Source organism: Monodon monoceros, unplaced genomic scaffold, assembly GCF_005190385.1.
Source record: "Monodon monoceros isolate NGI ecotype Baffin Bay Population unplaced genomic scaffold, NGI_Narwhal_1 Super_Scaffold_19, whole genome shotgun sequence".
In the NCBI taxonomy this organism is placed as follows: Eukaryota; Metazoa; Chordata; class Mammalia; order Artiodactyla; family Monodontidae; genus Monodon; species Monodon monoceros.
In genome coordinates this window covers 9,190,141-9,202,524 of record NW_021703775.1, presented here as the reverse complement: position 1 = coordinate 9,202,524, position 12,384 = coordinate 9,190,141, and the positions used below count along the sequence as shown (strand labels likewise).

General features: G+C 55.0%; 1 protein-coding gene across 1 annotated transcript; it reads right to left on the bottom strand.

The window, feature by feature from the left end:
• Positions 1-1,480: 1,480 nt before the first annotated feature.
• On the bottom strand, positions 1,481-6,554 carry DUSP2 (dual specificity phosphatase 2). The gene is made up of 4 exons (XM_029232802.1): positions 3,288-6,554; positions 3,088-3,200; positions 2,426-2,645; positions 1,481-2,308 (listed from the first exon to the last, which is right to left on the bottom strand). Exons 1-4 carry the CDS (start codon positions 3,673-3,675, stop codon positions 2,094-2,096), a joined length of 936 nt encoding a protein of 311 aa, XP_029088635.1. The 5' UTR covers positions 3,676-6,554; the 3' UTR covers positions 1,481-2,093.
• Between the last annotated feature and the right edge of the window lie 5,830 nt (positions 6,555-12,384).

Here is a 12,384-nt window from a genome sequence, read left to right as displayed (position 1 = left end):
CTGGAGTAACCCTCAACACCACCCTAAGAGGTGGGAGCTAATGACAAAACCCCATTTTACAGACAAGGAAACTAAGACACAGAGAGGTAAAGCAAAACAGGCCCCCTAACTGTCAAACTACACTGCCCTACTCAGGCGCGCCCTGCCAGGCGCTCAGAACACCCGCAGCAACAGTCGTCATTCTGCAGGGGTGACGCCTGCACCAAGTTTGAAGGACAAAATAGACGTAGCCAGATGACACTCCGAGTGGCTGGGAGCATCAGAGTGGAGGCTGATGCAGGACCTGCCCACGCTGAGCTGTCCTCAAGGGCCTCAGCACCCCATGCTCTCGGGCAAATCACAGCACCCCCTTTCCAGCACCCTCCACTTCTGGCTCAGGCTGGGCCCATGTCTCATCGGCGGTCCACGCTGGCCACGTAACCAATGTTCAGTGAAGACGTGGTAGTTGATGGGTGTGAAAAACAACTAAGCCCATCCCAGGTGACCTGTCCTCCATACCAGACACCAGGCCACATGCTTTCTGGGGACAGGAAGGAGCTCTGGATCAGGGGCTGCCATGACCCCCGGAAGGGACAGGCATTCTGAGGCCTGGGGACCCAGCCCGGAGGTGTGGGAGAAGAGGTGACAGGCTGCACTGCCCCAGCGTGGGCGCACGTTACACACAGCCCAGGGAAGCCACAGGCACACGCAGACATGCAGGCATGTAGGAACATCTGGGACACATAGGTGTGTGCAGGCCAAGGATAGACACCCACGCCCAGAGGAAGAGCCACACATGTGGCTGCACACACACACACACACACACGCACACATCCATCCACATGTTCCAAAAAGGAAGCGGGGTCTGACCAGGGCAGTGAGGAGTCCAGCTCTGAATTGTAAACACAGTCTTCTCCCCAACAGGACCAAAGCTGGTAACTGGAATAAGGCTGGAGCCAGCCTCCCAGAAACCATCACTTTCAGCTCTGGAGACAGAAGGCTGCCTAGGAAAGGACACCAGCACAGGGAGGACTGGGCTGCGCGGTGAGGTCACCCCTGCACCTTCCTCCTTCCATTTCCCAGACCCCGCCACACAAGGGAAGGGAAGGTCTGATTAAGAAACAGCTTTGGGGGACTTCCCTGGTGGCACAGTGGTTAGGAATCCGCCTGCCAGTGTAGGGGACACGGGTTCGAGCCCTGGTCCGGGAGGATCCCACATGCCGCGGAGCAACGAAGCCCGTGCGGCACAACTGCTGAAGCCTGCACGCCTAGAGCCCGTGTTCTGCAACAAGAGAAGCCACCGCAATGAGAAGCCCGCGCACCGCAACAAAGAGTAGCCCCCGCTCACCGCAACTAGAGAAAGCCCGTGCACAGCAACGAACACCCAACACAGCCAAAAATAAATAAATAAATAAACTTATCAAAAAAAGAAAAGAAACAGCTTTTGAGCACTTCCCCAGGCACTGACTTGAGGTCAGACACTTGAGAAGTTGTTTCTTAAACAAAACAATATTTTATTGACACATCCTCAATGTTCCGTATAAATATAAAGTGCTAAGTTTCCCACCCCCGCCCACAGGGCTGGGAGGAAGTGGGGGAGGGAGTGTTAAATGTCAGTTGAACACAAATAACTTTCCAACGCCAACACAGGCGTGAAACGCTCACGTACACACGCAAGCGAGAGGTCCAGACACAGCGCCCGCATCCCTTCCCCGAGCTCCACACAGGGCTCCTGGTTGTCACAGCTCGTTCCTTAGAGCCCTCAGGCTGCCAAGGGCTCCAACATGGTGATCAGACCAGTGGGAGTCGTGGGTGTAGAGTCCAGTTGGTTTCTGTCAGAGGACGGGGAGGAGGGAAGCAGACACGCCCTCCATCCTCCTTCCGGAATGAGGAACGAGGGCCGGCCCTCAAACCCCAGCAGAAGAGCACCAGGTGAGAAAGTCCAGCATCCCTGCACCCAGCGTGCCCACCTGGGGGCTTTTTGAACTCCAAGGAAGGGGCAGATCTCCCTGAGGGGAGGGGGACAGTGGGGAACTGGGGCCCCCACTGTCCCCAGGAATCAGGCAGCTCTGTGTGCCTCTGCCCTGGGGGAGCGAGCATGGTGGGACCCAGCCTCAGTGACAGAGCACCTGAGTCTCAAACTGCAGCAGCTGCCCCATGAAACCGAAGTTGGGGGAGATGACTCCCCGGCGTTGCTTAACAAAGTCGAAGGCCTCGTCCAGCCTCACGCGGTGGCTCTGTATCAGGTACGCCAGGCAGATGGTGGCGGAGCGCGAGATGCCCGCCTGGCAGTGCACCAGCACCCGGCCTCCGCTGTTCTTCACTGAGTCTGCAAGGGAAATGGGAGAGGGGGGTCAGACGGGAAGGTGGGCAGGGAAGGAGACAAGTGCCCCAGCCCCTTCCCCTGGAGCTCCAGCAGGTCCTGGGCCTGAGGCCCACCTCTTACCAATGAAGCCAATGGCCTCCTGGAACCAGGCGCTGATCTCCACCATCTGGCTGTCCTCCACCGGGATGCTCTTGTAGCGCAACAGGCCCTCAAAGTGGTTGGGGCAACTGGCTGAGACGTTGAGGACGGCTGTGATGCCGCAAGCCTGCAGCCCCTGCAGGTCCGACGAATGGCTGCAGCTGCCCAGGTACAGGTAGGGCAAGATCTCCACAGGGCCACCCTGCACGGGAAGGGGGAGGGACAGTGGTGAGGTCTCAGCCCAAGCCTGGAGGGCTTGAACACCAGCGGGACAGAAACAGGGCAGACTGGCCCAGGCAAGAGGAGCTCTTAGCCAGGGATCCCTGTCTAAGGATCAGACTCCGGAATACCAGGAGGACCCAAGGGGACATACAGAGATACACACACAAAGATACACACATTCCCCTCAAACCCCCAAATTTTGCTGCTCACAGGACATACGCAGACTCACAGAGATGCACACCAGCAACGACCGCCAGGCACACACAAAGGTGTGCTCCCATTTGGGGGCGGAAACACACACACACACACACCCTTAGGTGACCGTGGACATGGACAGACTCCTGCATCCACAAATGGCAGACTCTTTCCCCAGGGGCGCCTACCCTGCATGACACTGACAAGGAGCCCTGATCTCAACTCACCTGGTCATACGAGGGAGCCCTGGGGTCGGAGCGGCTGCTTTCGGGTGGCATCGCGGGGCCGGGGGACTCAGAGCACAGATCGGGGCAGCAGGCTTGAAAGCTGTCGAAGCCTCCTGCAAGGAGGACCAAGACACGGTTAGCCGGGAGGGCCCGGCGCGGGTCGGGGACGGGGCGGGGGCCGAGGGCGGGCCGGCGCTCACCCGGCAGGAAGCACACGGCGGTGGGTCCGGCGCCGGTCTCGTGCAGCAGCGCGGCAAGCAGCGCGTGGGCCGGGCCGTCGGGCTGGATCTCTGCCACCGAGGCGCTGCCCTCGTCCAGCACCACGGCCCGCGCCAGCTCCCCGCGGGCCAGGCGCGCCCGCAGCGCGCGGTCAGGCAGCAGGCAGGCGAGGGCGGCGGCGGGGGGGCCGCGCGCGCGGCGCCGCAGCAGCGCGTTCCAGGGCACCGGCCGCGCGGCGCGCACGTGGCGGCGGCAGAAGGCCAGGAAGGGGCGACAGTCGAGCAGCAGCGTGCGCTCAGCCTCCCGCGGCTCCCGCAGCAGCGCGCCCAGCGCCGTGCAGTCCAACTCTTGCGCCGCCTCCAGCCCCATGTCTGCCGGCCCCGGGCAGCCTCCTCTCCCCTATTCCCGCACCTCTTCCTCTCCTTCCCCCTCTCCCCGCGAGCGCTCCGGACTCCCGCGGCGGCCGCGCTACCCGAACCGTCTGTTCCGGGCGCCCTCTCCAGCGCTGGGGCTTAAGTAGCCGTGGGACGGCCTCCTGGGTCACCATACATGGGCAAAGCAGGAAGGCGCCGGCGCCGCCCCCGCGGCCTCACGCGGGGCGCAGGCTGGGCTGGCCCGGGGCTCGGACCGGCTGGGGGGAGGGGTGCACTGGGAGAGGAAGCCGGGCACTAGCTCCGAAAGGAAGGTGTTTGCCCAAACGCCCCCCTCCCGCCTTTGCGCCCCAGGACTCTTCCTGAGCGCTCTCACCCCTGGACCTGCTTCGCGCCGCTTGGTCCTCGGGCACCCGGCTACTCAGATAGATACACGTCCGCATCCCCGGAGACCTCGGAGCCCGTGGTGCCCCTCGCCCCGCTTGCTCTCCCTTTTCCCTGTTCCCTTAACCTCCCAGGGTTTCTCCCCTTCTAGGAATCTGCTACAACAAAAATTGACTACCGTCTGTTGCCACGGATGATTTCCGCACTGGAGGATGGGGCGCCGTGCTTTGATGTACCTTTTCTCTTCTGCTTAGAGACCCTGGGCCAGAGGGGCTTTATTTCCCCTCCCCCTCCCCCGTTTCATGGCTGAGACCAGCACTCGGGGTTTTGCAGCTGCTCAGTGACCAAGCTAGGCCAGAACGTTGTCCTCTGAGCCCAAGACCCTAAGCGCTGGCATGAGGAGGACCTCTGGGCCTTGGCATGGGGGGAGGCAGGGGGCCCGTGACGACTTTCCAGTTATTAACGGGACAAGGCTTCTTCCCCCGGAGCCCAGGGAAACCCCAGGGGCCCAGAGTGAAGCACTTCCCCAAGTCGCAGGCCAGCTCTGAAGGGGAACTCTGCTGACGCTGCTGGGCTCTCCCTGGGGCCTTGTGGGAATTTCAGGAGCCTCACCAAGGGGAAGAGGGAGAAGAACTACCAGAATCTGCCTCCCCCACTCTCTCCGCCCACCACTCCCCACTCCCCCGAGTCCTCCCTAGGCCTGCAGCAGAGCCTCTGGACAGCAGGGACCCAGGACTGGACTGGAGCAAGGCGATGAGCAGTAAGACTGGGAAGCTGGTTAATCCACATCCCTTCTGCCTGCCCCCAACTCAGCTGCCAGCCCTGGGGCCGGATGTGGTGAGCCCCAGGTGTGTGTGGGGGAATCTGGGCCCCTGCACGGGGGCAAGAGATGTTGGCAGCTGAATTCCTCCAAAGCAGGGACATTCAGGTACGTGGGGACAGTGCCCTGGAGTGGGAGCCACCCCCATCCCCACCTTAGCTGCATGGGATTTCAGAACCCAACCCCCAAGGCCCCCACTCCCCTGAGTCTCTGCCCTTTGTGAGACCCTTCCAGCCCTACTGCAGACCCCTAGGTCCAGACTGTCTTGGAGGGCTACCACTAGGACCCATCGTGGACCCCCAAGCCCTGCACTTGGATTGTAAACTGTAAACTGTTCCCCGTAGTGTGTTGATGTGTCTGTATGTGTGTGTTGGAGCATCATCTGTTGATGGAGACAGAGCTGGTAGCTTGTGTGTGCTGCGAAGGAGAGGGGATGCGGGGGATAGAAGCCGCAAGGACTCCAAAGAGTCCTGGGGCAGTTCACCCTCTCAGGCCTCAGTGTTCCCACCTGTAAGATGGGAGTGTATAATAGACCAACTGCTCACCTACACTGGTTCCGAGGCTCTGAGGCTGTGGCAGTGCCCAGACACCTGCAATGTCCCATCCCTCCCTCCCAGGCCAGTCTGGAGGCTGATGCGGTAGAGCCTACAACAGAGCCGAGGAGTCTGGGCCACAGATCCAGGCCCTTATCGTTGGCATCAGCCCGGCAAATGACTTAATGGCTGACTCCAGGGGTAAATTACAGAGCACACAAAAGGATAGCAGGTCCAGTCTTGCTGACCCATGGGGCTGGTGTCACCTGCTCTGCTGGGAGACATGGGCTTCCAGCTCCACGGGGAGGAGCAGAGAGGACTGGCCAGCTGGGATCCTAGCTCAGGGGTGAAATTCAGTCCAGCTGCGTAGGGGCTCCAGACCCTGGACTCCCACGCCGGGCTGAGCCTCTTCCCCTCCTAGGGAGAATGGCGTGCACCTTGCAGTCCCACGTGGGAGTGGGAGTGTGTTGGCAAAGGTTTGCGCTAGCCACACAGTGCCCAGTTGCCCTGCCCAGAGCTCTGGCCAGGACCAGTGATTTCCGCCCAAGGTGACTACATGTATGTACCCCCGTCAATGCCACTGCCTTTGGGGTGTTCCCTTTTCAGCTCTGGAACACAGGCTCAAGGAGGCCTGACTTAGCCATGAAGGAGGGGCTCCCCTCGGCCTCTTTCCCCTATTCCCAAACTAGGGAAACGCCCACCCTCATAACTGGGTGAAAGCCCAAGCTCGGGGTAAGGAGAGAGTGGGAAGAAGATGGAACCCAAGTCCCACCCCCACTTCTCCTCTGACTAAAGATCCCCCCACCCTTGGTGAGTCATGGCCCCGGGATGTCTCTCCCCCTCTGCCACCTCCTCAAGGACCACCATTTCCTGGCAGAGACGAGGCAGGGGTCTGGACATGTGGGTGGAGAAACGGGTGAGGAGGGGTCTCCGTTGCACTGGCTGCCCCACAGGTCGCAGGTCCCGGAGGGATGACCCTCTTCACTAGGTGGTAAAGGGACAGCAGGGGCCAGGGATGGGGGGATGGTGCCATACTCGGGTTTTGGGGGGCTTTGTTTCCCTGGCCTGGCTGTTACAGAGCCGACACTATCAAGCAAGTTTGGGGCTCAGTTTTTTTTTTTTTTAATTAAAATACCCAACTGGAACAAATGATGATTCTGTGTCATTCTTGCTTGTAACCATCTATTTTGATGGCTGTTTACGTGTCACTCGCCTCCTGCCTTTGGGTTTCCGGGTCTTTCCCTGCCCCCACCCGGCCCCCAGCCCCATGCAGAGCAACTTCCCTTCCACAGAAGCCCAAAGCGTTGTGTTGTGTTCTTGTATTGTCCTCCCTCCTCCTTCCAAACCCATACCCCAAGCAGATGCTCCGGGGAGAGAGGAAGGAATGAATGGTGTGACTATGATCCTTACGTCAAGGCAGGTGTGAAGGTGAGAGTGACAAGTGACAACCACCCCCAGCCCGCCTGAGCCATGAGTCAGGACGACGTCAGGCTTCCTGTGCCAGGCCTCTGCCCAAGTGGCATGGTGGCCACTCCCACAGGCTCCTGCCAGGCGGGGACAGTGACTCCATGCTCTGCGAAGACGGCCCTGTCCAGCACAGTGGGGAAGGCGGGGAGGGCCAGTAAAGGAGAGAGTCCCCTTAGGCAGCCACCTCAGCAAGGTAGACTCAGAAGTGGCCACATGTGGCTGAGGGGGCTGGCGTCTGTCCCCACACGCATGTGTCCCATCACTGGGGCAGCCTTGCTGAGGACCCTCTCCTGGACACGATGGATACATGAAGAATAAAGTCTCCTAGAGAACAGACTTGTGGTTGCCAAGGGGCGGGGGGATGGGGAGGGATGAACTGGGAGTTTGGTATTAGCAGATGCAGACTCATATAAAGAATGAATAAACAAGGTCCTACTGCATAGCACAGGGAACTATATTCAATATCCTGGGATAAACCATAACGGAAAAGAATATGAAAAGGAATGTGTATATATATATATATGTGTGTGTGTGTGTGTATGTATGTATAACTGAATCACTTTGCTGTACAGCAGAAATTAACACAACATTGTAAATCGACTATACTTTGATAAAATAAATTTTAAAATAAAGAAGAAGAAAGTCTCCATTTGGGGCTGGTGTGGCTTTCATGCCTCTCAAATACTCGCTTTTCCTCATTTTTAAAAAAATATTTATTTATTTATTTGGCTGCGTAGGGTGTTGCGGCACATGGGATCTTTCGTTGCAGCACGCGGCCTCCTCTCTAGTTGTGGTGCGTGGGGTCCAGAGCATGCAGGCTCAGCAGTTGCAGCACGTGGGCTCTCCAGTTGTGGCGCACGGGCTTAGTTGCCCCGTGGCATGTGGGATCTTAGTTCCCTAACCAGGAATCGAACCCAGGTCCCCTGCATTAGAAGGCTGATTCTTACCCACTGCACCGCCAGGGAGGTCCCTGCTTTTCCTTGTTTTAACAAAGGCTCTGCACCTTCTCTAAGCATCCACATCCAGGTCACACATTCTTTTCTATATTTACTAATTTACCCGGCCCTTCATTCAAAAAATATATGTTGAGTACCTGTTATATGTCAGGTACTGTTCTGGGTTCTGGAGATACAGCAATAAATCACAAACCACTGCCCTCGGGGAGCTGACGTCACTGTTTGAATATTAATTTGGGGGAGCATCTTGTACTCATGGTTATTCACCTAGAGTAATGATATAGTTTCCTTTAAAAATAAATTTTAGGTTTGTGAAAACTGAGTTGGACGGTACAGATGGTACCCAAAGATGTTAAAAAGTGTGATGCAGGAAGTAGACGCCAGAGCCTTTGCTCAGGAGGGCAGCCCTGCGGTCCCTTCCAGCTTTGGCGTGATGCGCTTCTGTGGGGTCCGGTTTTCCCTCCTGCCACAGTCTCCCATCAAGAAAGGAGGCTGACCATCAACATACGAATGGATAAAGAAGATGTGGTACATATATACAATGGAATATTACTCAGCCATAAAAAGGAACAAAATTGAGTCATTTGTAGAGACGTGGTTGGACCTAGACAGTATCATACAGAGTGAAGTAAGTCAGAAAGAGAAAAACAAATACTGTATATTAACGCATATATGTGGAATCTAGAAAAATGGTACAGACGAACCAGTTTGCAGGGCAGAAATAGAGATATAGATGTAGAGAAAAAACATATGGACACTAAGCAGGGGAAAGTGGGGGGGGATGAACTGGGAGATTGGAATTGACATGTATACACTAATATGTAAAAAATAGATAACTAATAAGAACCTGCTGTATAAAAAGAAATAAATAGAATAAAATTCTAAATAATTTTAACTTTTAAAAAAATATTTAATTTTTTTAAATTAAATTTAAAAATTTAAACTAAATTTAAAATTAAAATTTTACCTTTAAAAAAAAAAAAGGAAGAAAAGAAAGGAGGCTGAGGCACAGAGGGGAGAGGTGGCCACAGCCCTGAGGAAGGGGATCTGGGAGAGCCCAACTCGTTGCCAAGGCCAGAGATGGCTCTGCTTGTTGGGGTCCCTGCCTGCTCCATGGGCGTGTCCATCAAGGGGATCTGGGCTTGGCTGCACCCCTAGATGTGCCTGGGGTTGCAGCTAGAGGAGACCCTGCCTCCCTGGTCTCTTCCCCTGTCAGGCACCCACTCCCAGCACACCCCTGGCCCCCAACCCATGGCCACCGCCGCAATTAAACTGGTCCCGTTCCCACCTGTCGGCCAGAGATGCCCTTGGCTTGGGCCCAGGTAGCCAAGAAGGGGAGAGGATAAGTTGCTAAGGAAGAGCTCTGTCACTAGTGGTAACGATTGGGCAAGAGGTGTGGGATTCTCAGAAATGTGACCACACCGCGGTCACAGGGCTTCCCCACAGCCTGAAGTGGGTGCATTGTGAGGGGTAGCAAGGGGACTTCGAGGCCCAGAGGATCCAGAGACTACTCCTTCCCACCCCATCACCCCTGACACCTTTACCTCCATCAAAGACCAGGCTGGGCCACTCCCCTGAAGACCAGCAATACCATGAACAGTGGGGCAATGGCAACAGTGGTGTGCATCAGGGAGCCATGGGGGCTCTGGAGCCACATTGCCTTGGCTCAAACACAGCTGGGCTGCTTCCTTGCTGTGTGGCCTTGGGCAAGTGATTTAACCTCTCTGTGCCTTCTTAAACAATAGCACTACGCTAGGTGTCTTCTAGGCATTACTGCCTCTAAGCTTCAGGGCTTGGGGGCGGCATCGTTACCCTCACTTTGCAGATGGGGAAACCGAGGCCTAAAAGGGTTACAGGTGGCTGAACCAAGGCCACCCAGCCTGTAAATGGGAGCACTGGGTTTGGAACCTGGGCTTCAACCACTAGACTGCCCTGTGTCTGGGCCCATTTGTGTTTGCATCCACCCCTCCACCAGCGCACACCTCCTGCCAGGTCTCGTCTCTCTTTATCATGACAACCACACAAGTAACATTCATCAGTGCTTGCCCCGTGCCTGGCCCCATTCTAAGACCTTTACCGGAGTTACTGCATGTAAACTGCAATGAGCCCTAAGGGGTGGGAACGACTGGTACCCCAAATACAAATGGGGAAACCCAGGCACCAAGGGGCTAACTGACTTAACCCAAACTGTCACAGTTAGTAGGTGGTAGAGCCAGAGTTTGAACTCACAATTTTGTGTCCCTCCTGCCTCTGGAATCCAGGTCCCCACCCCACCTGTCCAGGCTCTTCCCATCCACCTTCCACCCTCACCCAAGCCCTCCTATCTCTGTGCTGGGCTCTGGCCACGCAGGCTGTGCTCTCACGGGACCTTGCTAGTTTTAGGTCATCAGTGCTGTCTCCTCAGCTCAGCTACAGACTCCTTGGGGATGCACAGGCCATGGGGAAGCACAGAGCACAGCTCACGGTGGGAGACCAATGATGCATCTCTGGAGATGCGGTGACTTGTCCCTATGCCCTCAGCTAGCCGTCAAACAGGAAGTTGATTACAGTTGAAAAGCCACAACGTTGGACAAAGGTCAGTGTCAGGATGGGGCCCTGCCGCACCCTTCACCCCCACCTTGCCCTACTCCAGGGCAGAAGAGATGCCCTCAGGTCCCCAGAGCAGAGGACGGTTCCAGAGAGTAAACATGCCAGCATGTGAGGGGAAGAGCCCCCTTGTAGCTAGGTGTCCTAGGTTCAAGAGCGAGCTCTGTCATATAAGGGGGAGGAGGGTGGGAGACGGTTGGGTTGGGAGTTTGGGATTAGCAGATGCAAACTGGTATATACAGAAAGGATAAACAACAAGGTCTTACTGTATAGCACAGGAAACTATATTCAATATGTGATAAACCATAATGGAAAAGAATATGAAGAAGAATGTATATACGTGTAACGGAATCTCTTTGCTGTACAGCAGTAATTAACATAACATTGTAACTCAACTATACTTCAATTTAAAAAAATTAAATAAAAAACAAATAAATAAAAGGTATTCTTCACTAAAAAAAAAAAAAAAAGAGCGAGCTCTGCCAGCACAGCTCAAAGGCCCTGGGCTCACTGAGTGCCGCTGGCTCCCCTCGGGTCCCAGCACTCATACGTTCACTGGGTATTCAGAGCCAGGCTCCGTTCTGGGTGCTAGGGCTGCACCACGAACAGGACAGATCAGTTTTCTGCCCTCATGGGGCTGACCTTCCAGTGGGGAAACAGAAACTAGACCGGTAAATTTAAATAATAAATTTTAAATTTAATAATAAAATAAAACTTATTATTAAATAATAGAAATAAAAATAAACTAAAATAATAATAAATGTTAATAAATTTAATAAATAATGAGGGGAGGAGAGAAATAGGTGAGGGAGATTAAGAGGTACAAACTTTCAGTTGCAAAATATATGAGTCACGGGGATGAAGTGGACAGTGGGAGGAACACAGTCAATAGTCTTGTAACATCCTTGTAGGGCGGCAGATGGTGACTATGGCGGTGATCCTTTTGAAATGCAGAGCAATATGGGATCACTCTATTGTGTAAGAGGAACGAACATCATGTTGTAGTTCAATCGTACTTCCAGAAAAATCACACGAACGAACGCACAGAAAAGTAGATCAGATTTGTGGTTACCAGACGTGGGGAGTTGGCAGGGGAGGGGATGAAGACAGTCGAAAAGTACAAGCTGCCAGTTATAAGGTAAATAAGCGCTAGGGACGTAACCTCCAACATGATAAACGTAGTTAACGCTGCTGCATGTTATACATGCAAGTCGTTAGGAGAGTAAGTCCTGAGTTCTCCTCACAAGGAGAAAATATATTTTCTCTGTTTCTCTAGTTTTGTATCTATTTAAGATGATGGATAGTCACCAAACTCACTGTGGTCATCTCTTCCTGATGTATGTAAGTCAAATCATGAGGGTGTACGCTGTAAACGTATACAGTGCTGTATGTCAGTTATGTGTCTGTAAAACTGGAAGAAAAAAAAAAAAGAGCTAATATCATATAAGGGTAGGTGCTGTGGATATAGCCCCAGAGGGGAAAGAGATAGAGCAGGGGGAGGCCTCTGGGGGGAGTGGCCTTGTAACTTGAGGGATGAGAAGGGGTCGGTCAGGAAGGGGGCAGGGAAGGGCCATCCAAGCCAGCAAGTGGAGGTACGGGGAGAGGGGAGGGACAAAGGCCCTGGGGTGGGACAAGCTGGCAGGCCCCAAGACTTGCTGGGCGGATGACTGGAGAGACAGGTCCCAGCAGCCTCACAGCCAGCTCCTGTTGGGTCTGGTCGGCCTGTGTGAGTCTGATTTGATTAAAAGGACAATAGGAATCCTTGGAGGGTCTTGATTAAGTGGGGCAACCCAACCAGAAGAGCCCCTCCAGCGGTGGCTGGAGAATGGCTTGTGGCCACAGGGAGGTCAGGGGACCGTGACTGCACAGCGGTGGCAGGGAAAGTGGAGGTGGAATCCAGGGTCAGGTGCGGGGAGAAGGGACAGGAATTATGGACAGAGCAGAGGAGGGCTCCCGGCTTT